Source organism: Hipposideros armiger, unplaced genomic scaffold (assembly GCF_001890085.2).
Source record: "Hipposideros armiger isolate ML-2016 unplaced genomic scaffold, ASM189008v1 scaffold_60, whole genome shotgun sequence".
NCBI classification, from domain to species: Eukaryota; Metazoa; Chordata; class Mammalia; order Chiroptera; family Hipposideridae; genus Hipposideros; species Hipposideros armiger.
In genome coordinates this window covers 3,782,329-3,800,645 of record NW_017731410.1, presented here as the reverse complement: position 1 = coordinate 3,800,645, position 18,317 = coordinate 3,782,329, and the positions used below count along the sequence as shown (strand labels likewise).

The 18,317-nt window shown below is 43.4% G+C and overlaps 1 protein-coding gene across 1 annotated transcript in view; it reads left to right on the top strand.

Annotated features, from left to right (window-relative positions):
* The first annotated feature begins 443 nt into the window (after nucleotides 1-443).
* LOC109382152 (chondroitin sulfate proteoglycan 4-like) overlaps nucleotides 444-18,317 on the top strand; it is a 53,888-nt gene continuing 36,014 nt past the window's right edge. Inside the window, exons 1-4 of the mRNA XM_019641454.1 lie at nucleotides 444-496; nucleotides 9,404-9,567; nucleotides 9,935-13,498; nucleotides 15,276-15,746. Of these exons, the coding sequence (XP_019496999.1) occupies nucleotides 9,989-13,498; nucleotides 15,276-15,746 (3,981 nt within the window). The 5' untranslated portion in view covers nucleotides 444-496; nucleotides 9,404-9,567; nucleotides 9,935-9,988. The remainder of the gene's footprint in view (nucleotides 497-9,403; nucleotides 9,568-9,934; nucleotides 13,499-15,275; nucleotides 15,747-18,317) is intronic.

Below are 18,317 nucleotides of genomic sequence, written 5' to 3'. Positions count from 1 at the left end.
CACTGTGGCCAGGAGCACTGGCTGCCTTAAAGCCTCGTTAGGGTCCTTCTCCCTCCTGCCAACCCCTCCAGCCTCCAGTTGTCACCATCGCCAGCTTGAACACTTCACTCCATCGCAGATCTCGTCCGGCAGGGCGGGGGCCACGAACTCCGTGTCCTCTGCGCCTGTCGGGGCGCTGGGACCCTCGCACCAGCGCCGTTTGATTCCACAGTGAGCCGCAGGGCCGCGGATCCGAGTGAAGCCGAGCGCTGATGAGGCGCAACAGCTGCAGGTTGCACAGGGCTCTCTCCCCGCCCTGGTCCAGCCCCCGAGCTGGTTGGGGGCGGCGCCCCCTTGCCAGGCTACAGGTCAGGGCCGCGGGCGGAGCGGGGCCGGCGCAGGTAGCTCGGCGGCCGCCGGGAGTCAGCGCGGGGTGCGGGGCCGCCGTGGCGGGATGGCGCGGCCCGCCGCCTCGTCCTGCTCGCCGCCTGCCTGGGGCTCTGCGGGGCGCTCGGAGGTACGCGCCCGAACTTCCCCTCCCCGTCCTTTCCCCGGCTGGCCGCGCGCGGAGCCCGCTGGAAGAGGGTGGGTGGCGAGCAAGAGGTAGGGCGCGGGCGGGGAGACCCCCTTGTGCTCTGGGGACCCCAGAAACGCCAGGCCGGGCCAGTCCCGCTGCGATCCCGGCTTAAACTCTCAGGCCGGGTGTTCATTCCTGAGCTGGGCGGCCGGGGGAGGAGACTCCTTCGTCCTGCGCAGTGGCTTCGGCGCCGCCGCCGCGCAAAGCTTCCAACTCCTCGCTCCGTGCGGCCTGGCCCCTCGGATTCCGGCCACGCGTGGAGCCCTAGGCGAGGGCCCTGTTACCTGACCTCCGCGCGATCCTCGCCGCGGAGTTGGGGTTTGAAAGCCGGACTCCTGGTTGTACTCCGACTGGCAGCATGAAGGATTCCCGCTGTCCTCCCTTCCGATCCTTTCCAGCTCTGCCCCTTACCCAGGCCCCTTGGGAGCTCCTGGGTAAGCTGACCATCAGAGGTTTGGGGGCCTTAAACTCAGCCCCGAAATACTCTGATTGCTGGCCTGTTGTTCCATAAATCCCTCTACATGTTCGCTTGAATTTTCTGGGCCCGATTCGCTGTTAGTGTTTACATTTTCATGGTGCTCTTTAGAAGTCAAAGATTACTAATAAAACCAAGTTATTGAGACTTTTTACATAATTGAACCCTGCGTTTGGGCCTTCCCGCCTTCCATGGCTCTTTGAAATTTAATTCAGTTCAACAAAAGGCTTCCTTCGAGCCATTTTTAGAGAACACATTCTAAATCAAAGGCCAGTATCTCTGTAGTGTTCATATTCAATTCTGGACCCTTATTTACTTCGTTTTAGGCATACACAGCGTCATTGCTGTCTACAGCGCCTGACGATTTCACTAGGAGCTGTGGAGTGGTGTTCCAGCAGTGACCACTCTGTAATAGTGACTGCCTCACTCTTGCCCTGTGGCCCCGAGTCTCATTCTAGCTCCTCCAGCTCTGCCCCACTCCTGCTGTTTTCAGGGCCCTTCCAGAGCCCCTCCCTCCTCCTCTTCCTCCTTCCTTCCTGGTTCTTCCTCTGCCCCTTCCCCAGCCCCTTCCTGCTTGGCAGGCAGGGTGGATTGGGCCAATCAGGGAACTGAAAGTCTGAGTCCTGCTGTAACTTGTGTCTTTGGTGTGGCTTTGAGGGGGAAAGTGTGAGCTGCAGGCCAGAGAGATCTGAGAGGGCACTGGGGACCAGATTGGGTGTGATGGACAATGAGCCCGTGATCCTGATGGTCAATGTATGGTGATGAAAAGCCCAAGGCTTTGGAGTTAGATGGACTTGGGCTTCAATCTGGTGCTATCATATATTCTCAGATTGACTTTGGGAAAGTTACTTCACTTCTCTAGGTCTTGATTTCGCAAGACCTGTAAAACTGAGATAATAGCTTCTTCAGAGAGGCTTGAATAAAATAACTGTAAGACTTCCTAGCAGCATAAGAACTACTTAATACATGTTCATTTCCCTCCTTTCCTCTTCTTCTGTGCAATTAACTTGGGTATGAGGCCAAGAGCTGATGGGTAAGATATCCATTTAGGGGTTCAGAATGTGGACAGAGGAGATATATTGAATAAAAATTCCATAACATATACTTTAACACACATACTATTCTTCACCCATGGCTCCAATTGCATGACAAATATTGATACTGAGGTCTTACCAAAAGCTACTTTGGAGAATATTTTCTTGCGTGTGTGGTCAGCCAGACGTGTGATCTGAATTTAGGTTTCTTCCTTATCTCTTTGGGCGATTCAGGCTGTTGCTTTGAAGAATCTAATTGTCAGACTTGGGTCCTCAGAGGACACAGGGCAATGTGTCCTCACTTGGTGAGTCTCACCACAGCAGAAAGCCACCTTTGTCTGGTAAACAGATTTTCTCGGTAAGAATATCTTCAGCATACATCCCCAGTATATCAGTACTACTGTCACTAACCACTTTCTCAAGGTACAGTATATACTTATACTAGACACATGTTGTCAATTGTTCAATAATTTCTCATTTTTCTCATACCTTCTTGCCAGTTCATTTGCCTTATTTGCATACATTTTTAATCTATGACTTGTTTGCAGGAATTTTTAAGTCATCCTGACCCTTTTATTGTTGAAATTAAAAAATAAAAGATTCTTAATTAACAATGGTGAAGATAGAGGGCAAAATAGAATTATAAAATTTAATGTTGAATTAAGCAGTGAGCTGAGTGTTTGGGTCTCCAAATTGGCTTGAACACAAAACTGCTTAAAAATGGGTATGATCACAGTTAACAGCAATTCCGTTGGCTTACAGGTGAGAGAATGGTCGAAGTTGTTCCAGGCAAACTTCCAGGGAAAGTCTCTCCTTAAGAAAAACCTCTAATTGTTGCATTTGCAGGCATTTTTTAAAAGTAAATGATCCGTTTTGGGAGGATTTATTTAGTTATGGAGAGATAATATTGTTGTCAACCCCGTTAATCAGGCAAGCCCATATGTGGCCTGTCTCTGAATGGAGAAAAGAGCGGAAGAGCGAGGGCACCCCGCCAACCCCTGTAGAAATTCTTTTCCCTTAGGGAGACTGTGTAGCCAGTAGGTGAGACTCACATGCCAGCCGAGGCAGGTTGCCAATCAACCTGTAAAGTAGAGATGAATAAAGCTTCAGTTATTTCCTTTTTAGATTAACCCCCTCCCCCCCCCGCCCCCAGAAGTCCTAATATTTTCTTCTGGCTCTGCAATGAAGAATCTTGGCACGTCACTTGCTTTTTTTGCCTGAAGCTGTGGTGCCCGAACCCAAATGGTTAGAGTGGCCCGTGAGTCACGCTGGGGCAAGCAGCAGCTGGAGAGGCAGGGGATGACGGGCGTGGGGGACCGTGGCGCTGAAGCATCCACACCCCATACGTGGTTGCTGCTCTGTGGGAATAAGTGAGCCCCAGAGTGGCTTGAGTGGCTGATTTATGTAGGGACGTCAAAACTCCCAGGTTTTTATTTAAAAAAATAATTTAATTTAATAAAAAAATATAGCTGTATAGGTTATGCAAAACTCATACCCTCTGCTTCTGGGGACTTTTCCAATGCTACTGCTTCATTCATCTCTGTATTCCCAGCACTTAGTCCAGTACCTGCAAATGATAGGTGTTCAACAAAAATATGAGTGACTGAATGAGTGACTGAATCCCCCCTGGAGATGGTGGTGGGCAGAATAACATGTGACCCCCCCCCCAAAAAAAAAAGTTCACATACTAATTCTCCGAACATGGAATATGTTATTTTCAATGGCAAAAGGGACTGTACAGATGTGATCAGTTAAGGATTTTGAGATGGGGAAATTCTCCTGAATTATTCAAGTGGGCCTTAAAAGCAGTCCCAAGGTTATTGTAAGAGGGAGGCAGAAGAGGCAGAGGCAGAGAAAGAGATGTGATGATGGAAGGAGGGGGCAGAGTGATGTGATTGTTGGCTGGGGCCATGAGCCAGGAAACGTGGCAGTCTCTAGAAGACGAAAGGCAAGGAAGCAGATTTCCCCTTAGAGCCTCCAGAAGGAATGCAGCCTTGCAGACACTTTAATTTTAGCTCCGTGAGACCTATTTTGGACTTCTAACTTCTAGAACTGTAAGACAATAAATCTATGTCACTTTAAGCCATTAAATTTGTAGTAATTTGTTACAGCAACAATAGGGAACTTACACAGGGAGTTTCTGTCCTAGTAAAAGCGATAACACAAGAGCCATACTGTTCTGACAGTCAGAGATCAAGCATGCCATCAGAGAGGAATGAGGGGGCTGGGAGCTTTAGGAATGGTTCTGCCCTGTGGGGAGCGAAGCTGGGTCCAGCACTTACTCCAGAGACGGGCTGGGACCTGGAAAGCTCCCAGACAGCGGGGGAGCAAACCTGGAAATGCGTAAGGGTCATATAGTGGAACACACAGGATAGGACGTAGGCTCTGTAGTCACTAAGGAGGCAGTTGTCAGAACAATCAGGGGTGGAGGGGTACCAGGTCTGCCTCACTGCTCCAGTCCAAGGGGTGCTATAGAAATCTACAGTTTATATGAATAGCTCCCCTAGGAGTTGTGCCGGGCACAGTCTTCAGGGCCATATGCTGAGCCCTGGAGTGAGTGCCCCATTGAGACGAGGTAAGGGCAAGGCTAAGTGTCGGTTTTCTCTTTGCAAACTGAGCAGCTGGCATGGAGGCTAACGTTTGGGGAATGAATGAAACACGAGAGCCGCCTGGTGGGCCCTGTTCTGAAACCGCAAGAATTCCAAGGCTGTGAATTGCTGGGGCTCTACCTGGAAACCCAAAATTTGCATCTTCACAGTGGCCCTGGACCTGCTACCAGCACCACCGCCACCCTCCCAACAGTGTCAGTAACACATTTAGCATAGATGTGGTGCCAGAGGGTCCCTCCCACATCGGCCCCAATGTTCCCAACCCCCAGCTCAACATCCCCTCAACTGCTTGCTCTACAGCCATGGAGCAAATATCTATCTCTTCTGCTCATTCATTTTATTCCAAGTTAAATATTAGGGGACCTGAGTTTTGTTGGGGAGACTTTTAGAACTGTCCCTGTGTGGGTTTGCTTTCAATGAACATGGAGGTTGGGCCCCCCCAGGGCATGTTAGATGTGTGTGCTAAGTTATTTCTTACTTGTAAGTTTTCTTCTTTCTCAGAGTGCTCTGGATAAAGGTAGTTTTCTCTTGAAAAAATATTCAACTTCAGTTTGGAAAAGCATGCAACACTGTAGAGATTCTTAAGAATAGCTTTGCGGGGCAAAATGTGCCTTTTCTTTCCCAGTCAGGTTGCTCCACTCCGATGACCCTGCATGAGGAAGAGCTGTTGTATATAAAGCTCCTCTGAGGGTCTCACCTTAGGACTTTGTGTAATGCAAATATTTTAGCAGAGAAATTTTCTGTTGTTTTTAATTTTCATTTAAAAAATAATATTCTACACTTATGATATATAATCTGTAGAACACTTTTAGAAGAAGGGCGGTATGTAAAAAGGTATAATACAAAATTACCTCAAATATTATATTATGAAAAGGCAACTCAAGTTTTCAGTGAAAGCAAACAGTTCTGAAATCTTTTTTTGGAATACTTTCTCAATACGTTTTCATCCTACTTTTGATTCTCCCTCAGAGTCACCAGACCGATCTTTCTAAAACATACAACTGATATGCCTCTTTTCAACTAAAAACCAGTAATGCAGACTAAGGTTCAACCTTCTAAATATCATTTGTAAGGCCCTCTGATGAGTGGGTCTCTACCCTTGGGGATCCAGTCAGTCAGCCATTTGCTCCTCTGTTCATTGAAAATTTCTTGTCGAACATGCACCAACAAAACAAAGCAAAAGGAAACCGAAGCCTCCCTCCCAGGGTCTCCTTCTCAGTAAGGAGATACCCAGCCAGAAATCTAGAAGTTAATCTGGACTTGCCTCCTTGTCCTTTCTCTTTCCCTTCCCTGAGAGTCCAACTTTTTAAATATCTCCTGAGCCCACCCACTTCTCCTCATCTGCTTCCCTGAATGCGACATTCCTTCGAGTTCGTTCTCTACGTTTCATCCAGAGTCAACTTCTAAATTGTAATCTGATTGTGTCATTTCTCTGTTTGATCCCTTCATGGCCCTTTTTGGCTTGAGTCTGAGCCCTTTGACTTGACTTCCAAAGCAGTCGTTTATTGAGTGCCTACTATGTGCTGTGCACTGTTGTACACACTGAATATTGAGCAGAGATCAAGACTAATAAAGGCTCCTGACCTCAAAATCTTACATTCTATTTATGGTGGTTTGGTATCGGGGCTGAATAATAACCACAAAAACAAAGAAAGTAATTAGAGATCATGAGAAGGACCTTGAAGGTGTAGCTATCCATTGGCTGTGTGCATTTGCAAGCATGTGTGTGTGTGTGTGCATGCACATTTTAAATTGGGCAGGCCTTTCAGATAGATGGATGCAATGGCATTTTCTCTCTGACTGTTTGACCTTGAACTCTTATACTGGCCACTTCTACTGTGGCTTACCCCCTTCACACTGTGCTCGGCCAGACTGGACTTTCAGTTCCCTGCAGTAATCTCTTTCCTTCCTTCCTGATTCTTCTCTATTTTTTCTCTTTTCTTCTTCTCCCCGACCCCTCACCAGCTATTCTTAGAAGCCATTGCCTTGCCTGGGAGCCCTTACTTCACCCTCCCTGACTAGGCCAAGTGCTTCTGTTTTGGTCTGCATGTCCCAGTTAATAATCTAGCAACTGTAATTGCATGATTAGCAGTCTATATCTCATTCACCATTGAATCCCCAGTACCAAACACACACTTGTTGTATTTGTGGACAGAATAAGTGTGCATAGGATGGAGCACTTAAACCTGCCAGGGAGAGATGCTTTATAATTAGATTGCTCCTTCCCTCATATGCCAGCTGGGCCCCAAACAAGCTTCTGCTGCACCAACTCGCTAATATCACGTGGATGAACTCTTCTTTCTAAGCAGCCTTCTCCTCTGACTGCAAGCCCCTTTGTCTTATTAATTTCCTACCTCTAACTCCTGATAGTACCTGGCACATAGTAGGTGCTCAATAAATAGTAAGACCCCCCCCCGCCCCCAAAAACAAATCCCAAAAACAAACACAAAACACAAATCAAACAAAAAACCAGAAAGATGTAGTTTGGAAGAACGAATGGGAACCAGTTCTAAGATAGAGAAAATGATTACCCACTTATGATAAATTAGAGAGAAATAGAAAGGCTTACTTTCAATTAAAATTATTTTACCCACCTTACTGCCAAACTTTGGCTTCTATTCAATCTTTTCACCTTTTATTTAAGCACACAAAACCGGGACGTTGCTCTGAATCTTGTTCAACTTGATTTGCTACATGCATATAATACTGAAATCATACTTTTCCTTCACTGCAGGTAGAGATCACCTTTTTTTTTTAGGCGTCAGTTTTATTTGTGCTTCTCTTTGTTTTTCATTGTTGTTTTGCGGCACTTACTGGGGGCCACAAAAGTTGGGGTCAATTTGGAGGTATGTGAGGAAGTTTTAAAACCAGAGGTATTAAACCTGCTTCCTTGTTTTTCCCCTTAGGCAATGGAAATTTCTAGCCACCAACCGGGACTAGAATTGATTTAGTGCCAGAGAGGTGAACCGTGGGAAAATATAGGGATGTTGTTTATTAATGTTACTTAGTCATTCTCAGGGGTAGATTTTACGACTTAGAAAACATTTCCTGATTTTGAAAACTTAACAATACAGCCTCTAAGTCTGTCCAAAATTGGAGTGGGGGGATTCAGTAATGGGAAGGCCAGGAGGATAAACTAGGATAGCTAGTGGGTTTGTAATTACTTATGTCAATGTTATGCCCTTAACTCTACATTCTAGTTTGAGTTGAATTACTAATGGCTGTTTTTAGCTAGAGAAAAGGGTGCTTGTACATATTTGAGAAAGTCTGTAGAGATCATAATCATCTCTATCAACTTCATATCTTGGTGAAAACACTGGATTGGTTGTTGGGAATGCCTGGTTTTTGTCTTTGCTCTATTTATAACTAATAGTGGACTTTATGTAAGTCCCTAAGCTTCTCTAGGTCTGAATTTACTCCACTATAAAATCAGGGTCTACTAGGTTGGATTAGTGTGGTTCAATAAATACTTGCTTGCTCCCTGCCTGTCTTAGGTGTGATTCCCTTGAGAGGGAGGAGTGGGCAGGGGTTCTTGTGTAAGTGAATTATTGAGTGAGTACTACACGGGGAGGACTGTAAGGATGTGAAGGAAGCAGGATAGGGCAGGGGAAGCAACCAAGCAAAGACGTGGTCTCAGCTGATGTAATCCCAGACTACCCACAGACAGCACTGGAATATGAGTGGCAACACAGAGCTAGCTCTACATACTTTATACATCTGTTTCAATCAGTCATTGGCTATAGGTTGCCTCCAAGGCAGGGGTTATAATTTTATGGAAACTTTTGGATAACAAAGTTAATCAGCTGGAAGATGTGTGCACCACCCTGTTTAAAAGGGATCTAAAAGGGGCACCAACAGACTCTATTATACCACCTGTGTGCCAGGCACTGTGCTAGGTATTGGAGAGAGAAAGATATAAAAGATAAGGTCCCTGATCATAGGAAACTCATGGAATAGTGCAGGAGATGGTTGAATAAACAAGGAATTTTTTATTCAAATGTTCCCATTCCACATGTCAGGGTTACATTCTTCCCCAACCAGGGCCTTCGCCTTGTCAGAGCAAGCCTGTCTTAGTTGGGGCTTTATTTGGAGCTCCACTACTCTGATGATTAATTCCTGGGTGGGAGTCTCAACTTCCTCTGCCCTCCTGCTGTAGGATATGAGAAAATTTATATGCTACCAGGGAAGCCCTCCAGCCTTCACACTCAGCTTGTAATTGTCAGCTAATCTCTCCTAGCTTTTCCTTATCTTTTTCTGAAATTTCATTCAAACCTAGCAGTAGACACCCATTTCCATTGACTTCATAGTTACTATTGGCCCTACATTTTTCATAGATTGATGTTTCGTAGCCTATGTGTTCCCTTCCACTGTTATGCCAGTTCACCCACCAGTGACCCAGGATGAACCCCTGTGGGAGGGAAGGAAGCAGTATTGGGTAGATGGAGAAGTGAGTGGCGATTCAGTTTTAGTGGAAGCCTCAGCCACTCCTCTTGAGAGTTCTAAAGAGGGGCTGACCCATCAGAACTGTCTTGAGTTGGGGTGAGAGAACATAGAGATTTTATACCCCCGTGTCAGATCCATGAGCCTCCCCAGGAAGCAGGTGTGGCCTTGGGTAAGGCAGCTTTCTTTAGAAGGGTCAGTCCCTGAAGGGAGGTGACAATATAAAGTGGAATAGTCATTGTGTGATAAAGTTACTAACTTATACTTCTTTTTAAAAATTTCTCCCTAGCATCTTTTTATGGCGAAAGCTATGTGGAGCTCAACATCATAGAAGTTTTCTCTGAGTTATCTCTTCAATTAAAATTTCAAACAAGCAAACCACAGGGCTTACTTTTTCTTGCAATTGGGAAAAATGACTACTGTATAATAGAACTTCTCTCAGGAAACTTGTGGGTAAGATTTTTAAAAATTCTTAAAAACATGTAAGCATTCAATCACTGGAGAGAAAAACAGTGAGAGAGAGAGAGAGAACAAAATAGATGTCCCTTTGATTAGTATTATTTCACTATTATGAAATCTCGTGCCATTTGTAAAGGTGGGATCCTCTCCAATTTTACCAGCATGTCTTAAATATCCTTACTCTGAAAAATTTTAACCTCAATATGTAGTCCATAAATGTAGGAAGAGTTTTTCATGTCCAAGTTTCTCTCTCTCTCTCTCTCTCTCTCTCTCTCTCTCTCTTTCTCTCTCTCAATGGCCCCATTTTCTGCATAAAGCACTATGAGATGAGACTGATTAATTATGATTCTTTCTCTTTCAGGTCAGAGTGAATTTGGGTGCAGGTGAACAAGTACTTTCTGAACAAAGGCTTCGTATGGATGATTTGGCTTGGCATTTAGTGGAACTGTACTGTGTTAAAGATAATATCTCTCTGGTTGTTGACAAACATTATGAGACAACTGGCCAAATCACTGGTGGAATGCGCAATTTGCACTTTCAACATGGAATCTACGTAGGAGGCCACGGTGGTCTTGATGTCCCTTATCTAGATGAAGAGCTCCCCAATTTCCGTGGTTGTGTAGAGGGTGTGGTATTTAACCAGAGGGAGATCCTTCCATCCCTTAGATCTTACCCTGGTTTTAAGAAGGTTTATGAGGTGTCACTAGGATGCAATGATGAATTTTTTGCAGGGGAGGGTGAAGCCATCAATTTCTTCAGCTCCAGATCCTATGTCACCTTCCCACAATGGAGGGTGCAAGGGGAAGGGATATTGGAATTTACTTTGCAGACTGGAACTCAGCAAGCCTTGCTTGTATTTCAGTCAGGTCAAGAAGGAGATTTTGTTGCTTTGGAGATAGTTCAAGGTGGGTTGAGGGCTCATGTAGGAAGGAATAAAAGTAATAGTCAGCTTTCTTCTTCTAGCTCAGTTAGTGACAACAAGTGGCATGTTATTCAATTCAGATTCACTGAAAGTTATCTGGACCTGATAGTGGATGAACAAGGGGTAAGGTCATTGCTGCCTTTGCAAATCAAACCATTTGTACCTGAAGGCCCCCTCTTCGTGGGAGGTCTTGATAACCGTAAGAAAGAAGAAATTAGGAGGTTAGTAGAACTTCCCTCTGTGCCTAGGAAATCTGCTCGAGGAATCTCTTTCAAAGGGTGCTTAAAGGGCTTGGTAGCCAACTCAGAAAACAGAGCATTAAAGGATGCCCTTGTTTCCAAAGACATATCTGCTGGGTGTAAAATGAAGAATAGTGATGCTGAAAATCCTTCTATAACAATCACAGAAAACCTGCGTCAGTCAGAAATTCCCCTTTCCACTGCTGTTCGTGCAGTGGGTGAGCCTCTTCTTCAAGATGCGAGTAGCTATTTCTTGGTTCTGAATAACTTGGAGGTCCAAGAAGGTAGGCAAGCCTTACTGGAACAAAGGCATTTGAAAGTGGATATGGAATTTAAAGATTTGAGTCTCCATCTTTCTCAAGTACTATTTAAGATAAAGGAAATGCCTATTCATGGGTTCCTTCGATTAGATGTTCCCCCTGAGCAAGAAGTGGAGAAGGCTTTTACTATGTTAGATTTGGGGCAAGGAAAAGTTTGGTATGTCCATGATGGTTCAGAAGAACCTAGGGATTATTTCACATTTTCAGTCTCTTCCAAGAGCAAGAAGGAAATGCCATTGTATCTGCAAGGACATGTTCCCTATGTGTTTAACATTATTGTCATTCCAGTAAACGACCCCCCACACCTTAAGCTCCCTGAAGGAAACTTGCTTCTCCTGTTTGAGAACTCTAAGAAACGACTGACTCCAAATATAATACATGTGTCAGACCCTGACACGGATTCCTTGAGTCTTAGTTTTTCAATTCTTGGCAACTTCAATTCAGATTCTGGGTTTTTAGAAAACACCAATGATCCTGGGAGAGCCATTCATGGTTTTACCCATGAGGCTTTAAGAGATGGCCACATTTTCTATGTGCACAGGGGCCATCGAAACTCCCGGGTCCTTCTCAGAGCAAGCGATGGAGAGCTGGTTAGCAATACAGTGGTGTTACGGGTCATGGCTGTTCCTTGGAACTTTGAAGTGGCCAACAGAACTGGTGTGGTTGTACAGCAGGGTGGCATGGTTCTGATTACACAGAGGAACTTGTCAGTGGAGGTTAATGGTGAACGCCATGAGATGGAGACCCACTATGTTATCACTCGTCTACCCCAATTTGGCCAGATTCAGCGGCAGGGGTCAAATGGTGAATGGAAACAAGTTAGTACCTTTTCTCAGCGTTCCATTGATCGGGGTCGGGTTCGGTACTGTAGTACATTCAAAGAATTGCAGCTCGAAAATGTTACAGATCACTTTAAATTTAAAGTTAACATAGAAGGAAAATCCAGTGGCGAGCTGATGTTTCCTGTTACTGTACAATGGCTAAAGTTTACACTTCTAAAAAATGTTCCTCTGGAGATCGAGAAAATAAACAGACAAGTATTGAATTCTGATCACTTACGGGCTGTGACGGAGGGTGGGACAGTCGCTGAGAGCGAACTACATTTTAAGTTACAGACCCCACCGAAGAAAGGAAAATTGCTACTTGGGAATAAAGTTCTAAAAACAAACTCAGTCTTCAGCCAACAAAATATTACAGACTCAAAGATAATTTATGAACCACAGGAGAGGCCCAGGGAAAACACACAAGATACTTTTAGGTTCTCGATTATTGCAAAACACATAGAATCAAAAGATTATACTTTTACAATAAGCTTTAAAACTGCTAAGACACACATTATTTTAACTAACAGAGGATTATTTGTAAAAGAAGGAGAAGGGAAATTAATTACAAAATCGGAATTATTCGCTCAAACCCTGGATAATCAGACCTTCCAATATAAAATCACCAAGAGTCCTCAACATGGGACGCTGAAACTGATTAACTTTTCCAATTCTCTGGGAAGTCGTGACAACATCACCACATTCACTAATGAAGACATAGTCGGGGAGCGGCTGCTGTATGTCCACGATGACTCTGAGACCCAGTGGGATGAATTCCTCCTCGTGGCCTCCACCACAGGCCAAGAGGGAGATGTCAGGGATTTGGACATGGAAGATTTGTCTCCAGAAATCAGAGTCACCGTTTCTGTTGGGCTGAAGAATGATGAGAGACCAGTGCGCGTGGTAGATAAGGTCTTCCATGTCGTGCGGAATGGCCAGCGCTTATTGACCCTGGCCGATCTCTGTTACCACGACCCAGACTCAGATTTTGACGATGGGCAGTTGCTGTACATCCGGCGGGGCATCCCAAATGGGGACTTGGTACGAGACGGGGACCCCACTCAGAAACTCTACCAGTTCAGGCAAGATGACCTCCAAGAAGGGCGTGTGCTCTTCAAGCATCGGGGTGCAGACTCGGGCCGCTTTGTGCTGTTTGTGACAGATGGCGTCCACTACACGTCGTCCCTTCTTGAGGTCAGTGTGTCAGACCCCTACATCCGGATAGCCAACAACACGGGGCTGCTCGTACAGAGAGGAAAGCACAGCAGCCTCACCGCAGCCAACCTCAGCGTCACCACCAACCAAGATGTTAGAACGGACCGCGAGATCGAATTCCACATCGAGCGGCCCCCAAAGCATGGCAGAGTGCTGGTCAGCAGCTCCGTGTCCCACTCGTTTACCCAGCACGACGTGAAGCAAGGACGTGTGATTTATAGGCATCACGGCAGTAGCAACTTTGATGTGTTCAACCTGACAGTGAAAGTTAAAGATACATATTTAGAAGTGGGCGTCTACGTGCAAGTGTCCTCGGAAAGCTACCAACATCACACCCAGGTTCTACACAGCAAGACCCTTGTTGTTGAGGAAGGAAAACCAGTAAAACTGAGTAGAGGAAGACTCCCGGTAGGTCTAGTCGTCCTGACACCACGGGGTCTCACCCTCCCAGAATCACAGGGGCAAATAATCTATTTGTTTGCTTCTGAAAGCTACTTTTGTGTTGATGTCTCTTTTGGTATTTGGAATTGGTTTATAAAATGTAGATGCCATTAAGAAGAAATGCTGGAAGCTTTCACGATTTTGATACTACTAATTTTGCTATGGTTGAAAATGGAACATAAGTAATACTAAGCCTCGTTTTAAAGCTGTGTGTACACAAGTATGGTTGTGTGTTTAGTGTAGGACAAACTGGGAATGAGCAGGGGATGTATATACTATGGTAAATAAAAGGCCTTTATTTTTAAAGTTTTGCATAGCGACACTGCCAATATTTTATTTGGTATGAGTTACATTTGTAATGTGATGAAGCAGGGTATAAAAACTTCGAGTAACCCAACAATCATCAAAAGGATTCTTAAACCAGCAGAGGATACTGTATTACACAGTTTATTTCCTTAACTCTGAATGGTAGCCTTATTTAGTTTCTTGAAATTGATGGATAAAATTTGCCTAGACCAGTGGAATTCTAGGCGTGAGACCTCACACCATAAGCTGCCTGGTTCCCTGGGGCTCCTACTTGGAAACTTCCAGCAGGCACAGCCCTGATGAGTTAAGAGAGAGTGTTCTTTGTGGGATAATCTTGTACAGGATATGTAAACTGATTTATGACAATTGGCCACAAATGCCGGGTATTCTGTCTGACTCTACCCTCAGGACTGCAAACTAGTTTACTTGCATTTTAAATGCAGCAAAAAACATTAAGTAGAAATGAATTCAAATCAGAAACAAATGCCGGGTATTCTGTCTGACTCTACCCTCAGGACTGCAAACTAGTTTACTTGCATGTTAAATGCAGCAAAAAACATTAAGTAGAAATGAATTCAAATCAGAAACAGTTTACTAAGCAATGAGGTTTTTTTGTATCTTATATTCTGTATTTTGAAAAATTAATATTAAAAACTAATCAATTCTCCATATTTTACATAGTTTTATAATCATCAGTTTAATGGATGTATAATATCCTTAGAGGGGATGTACAATGTTTTTTAAATTAAATTTATTGGGGGGATGCAATATACAGATGATACATTATAGAATTTTACACTTGAAACTTATATAATGCTACTAACCAAATAATGAGTTTTCCTCATATAAGGATATATGGGGCCCACCTGCTTTTCTCATTTCTTTTTCAGGATCTTAGAGAGTTTATGTTTAAGTTTCACCACAAGGGGGCATGTGCACTTCAGTGACTATAAATCAGTTACAATGACAGTTTTGAGATGGATTTTGCTGAATCAGTAGATTAAATATATATTGAAAATGCTGAGCTAGTTAAAATGGGAGAGAAAAATAAACTTTCCTCTAAAGTCTTACAATTTTAATGATTCAACTGCTACTTCTTCCACCATCTTTTATTCCTTCTCCGTATACCATTTTATTTCTTTCACCTCAACATTCTGAATCCTGGGTTTTTTGCCATTGTGGGTGATGCCTTGTTAATATGTTAGTAGCTCTTCAAATGTTGTTGAGCATTGCTTTTCTTTGCCACTAGAGCTGAAATTCAAAATATTGGCATAGTCACCAGAACAGACCCAGGCTTAAACTCTGTGTATCGACCCTGATTGTAATAACTTAAGACATTTGTGGGCATTAATAGAAAAAATGTGGTTCCAGGGCCTTGATTCTTACATGTATTAATGTGTTTTTCATTTTGTGTCTGTGTTGTATGTATGAACTCAAGGCTGTGCATGAAGATAATATTCCTCCTGAGGCAACGTTCATTGTCAGAACTCCACCAATGCATGGCTACCTCCGAAAATCTTTACCAGAAGAAAACAGCTTGGGTGCAGATGCAAAGTCCTCTTTCATTTTTACACAACAAGATATTGATGATGGTAATATCCATTATGTGCAGACAGCGCCTGACCAACAACAGGACCGTTTTTTACTGGATGTGTTGAATGATTTCCAAGCTGTGAGGGGAGTTGAAATCTTGGTGGATATCGTCCCTAAGCGGATTCCTCTGGAGGTACAAAATTTCACAGTCCAAGAAGGTGGTTCCAAAGCACTTCTGGAAGACCACCTCAAAATTCCAAGCAAATATTTTGAGGGATTTGACTGTGAATTTGTTCTACTCAAACCACCAAACCATGGTTACATTGAAAATTCTCATTTTCCAAGAGTAAGGCTAATGAAATTTACCAGGAAACAGGTAATAACTCTCAGTTAATATTTTGGGTATGTTGGATAAGAGAAAAAAATTATTTATTATTTAGATTCATCAACTCTTGGGAATGATGGGACCTCAGAGGTTATCTTAGTTCAATCTCCCAACTGATCCTAGAAGCCTTTTCACAGTAACCCCATAGACAGGTTATCTAGCCATTGCTAAAATATTTTAAGTGATGGAGAGATTACTTCCTGAGATGGGCCCTTCCAGTTTAAAAACACTCCAATTGTTAGAAAGCTCTTTATGCTGAGCTGAAATCTGCTACTTAAAAACTTCTCCTGGGTCCTGGCTCTGGTAGCTTGCAGAACAAATTGTACCTCCTTTCATGAAAGCTCTTTATATATATGAAAGAAAAAGTTATCAAATTCCCTTGGATTTTATCTTCTTTGTGAAACATCTCTAGTTTCTCCAGCTTTTGCTCATATGCGATGGGTTTCTAGTGCCTGCTGCATCCTGTCTGCCCAGCTCTAGAGGAACTTTACACTGGCAACGTCCTTCTCAAAGTATAACATCCAGATATTTAACACAGGCATGCTGTAATCATTAGTGGATTTTTTTCATTCATTCACTTCCTTATTAAATCGACAGATGCTGACAGAGTGCATACTCTGTGCCATGGCCTATCCTAAGCATAGTGCTATCAATGGCTAAAATGGCCCAGCCCCTGCAATAAAGCAGCTTGACACAACTGCCAATCTGGTGTTCAATCAGCATAAAATAACCAGAGTCAACTCTGGGCTGCTCTCAGGTTTCTTTGCTTTGGGCTAGAATGGTATTATTGTGAGACTGCTTTCTTATCATAAGGGAAATAATGATTTCCATTACTCTCTTTTTAAATATTGAAAAGAAGCTGGCAGATCTTCATTATTTCCTTTATAAGCTCCTACGTGAACTAGGTGAATATGGGAAAAGAAGCAAGTGAACAGCTCTGTGTGGGGAGCATGCAAGGAGTGCAGTGTGGCTAGAGCAGTAGATGAGGTTATGGAGGAGGTCCCGTATGGAAGGGCCTTCGACTTCACCTTTGACCCTGAGTGAGGTGGGGAGCAGTAAGGGAGGGGGATGTAAGCAGAGGAATGACACAATGTGCCCCTGAACATGACTGGTGACGGGACTGAACACTTTTTAATCTTGTAAGATTTTCTATAAATTTGTTATATCCTTTAATTTCAGGTCAGCAGATGTTTTTCTAGTGTTAGAAGTCTAGGACTAGATAAATTCCCACCAGACCTTCTTGGCCTCTAGATGAACACCTATTAAATGGCATGTAATTCGGGGGAGTGACACTCCATTGAGGAAATGATGAATTTCCTCAGGAAAAATACTGAGGAGGTGACTTCTATTTAAATGCTATGTTCCTAAAGCATGTTAGATTAAACATTGTCTTGCCCTCTGATCCTTGCCATCTTTTATGTTTGTTTTCAAATAGCTTAAAAGAGCATGTTCCAAGAACATGTGGTCAGCCCTGTGATCTGGAATTCCTCTGCCCATGGAATTCTAGAGAATTTCTCAGCACACCTGTGTATGAGTAGCCACAACTTTCTCTTGAGATTCTTCATGAACTTTTCAACTCTTGTCAGAAACACCTCTGAGAGATCAAAAGTCTTTGCTCAAAGGAAGTGCACTATAGGAGTGGGTGAAGTTGGACTGTTAAAATTGTTGGCTGTCTTTTATCAAAACAAACAAACCCAGAGACTTTTTTAGAAGTTCAACTACTCCTGTTAGGCTTTGGAAGTTCTCTGCTGTTGTTTTTTTGGGTCACAGACTCACTGAAGCCAAGTTTCCTTCTAGCTTTAAAACTCTCTTGGTCTCTGATTTTGATCCTGAGTTCTTGGGTATTTCCATCATAACCTTGAAGACATGAAAGGCATGCTGATCAAATGTGTGGTTATTACAAATCCAAGAGGAATAACCAAATTCATTGGATGACCATTTCAGAATGAAAACTAGAAAGATGAAATCTAATAAGGATAAAAGTAAATATTTGCATTTGGGTTATTACAGTGAGGTAGATCTGCCTTGATATGATAACTTGGTTCCAATATATTTTATTATATTCTGTCCACAGGAGATGTATGGTAGCTAGTATTGGCTAGCATTTATTAAGAGATGCACCAAAAAATGATTGTATTCTGAAGGAAGAGAAACAGGATGAGGAGGGAGCAGGTGTAGCCTCACATACAAAGAACAGATAAGGGAATCCTGCATGCTTAACTCAGAAAATAGAAGTTTGAGAAAACTTAAGAGTTGCCTTTGCCCATGTATCTCCAAAGAACAAAAATCCAACCATTGATTGGAAGCTTCAGAGCCTAAATCTAACATTCTGAATTGTCCAACAAAGTAATTCACAGCTTCAAAAATGTGTCACTCTAAATCAACAAGTAGAGTCTGAATTTTAGTGGATGTTGTTCCATTGGAAGAAAGGCTGGATTATATAATTTACCTACAACATATTTTAGTGTTAGATGTAGCCTTTGAACTCAGGCCTTCTGATGACCAGCCCAACATTCTCTTTACTACCTCACATTGCTCTAGCACCCTGTTCCTCCCTAAACT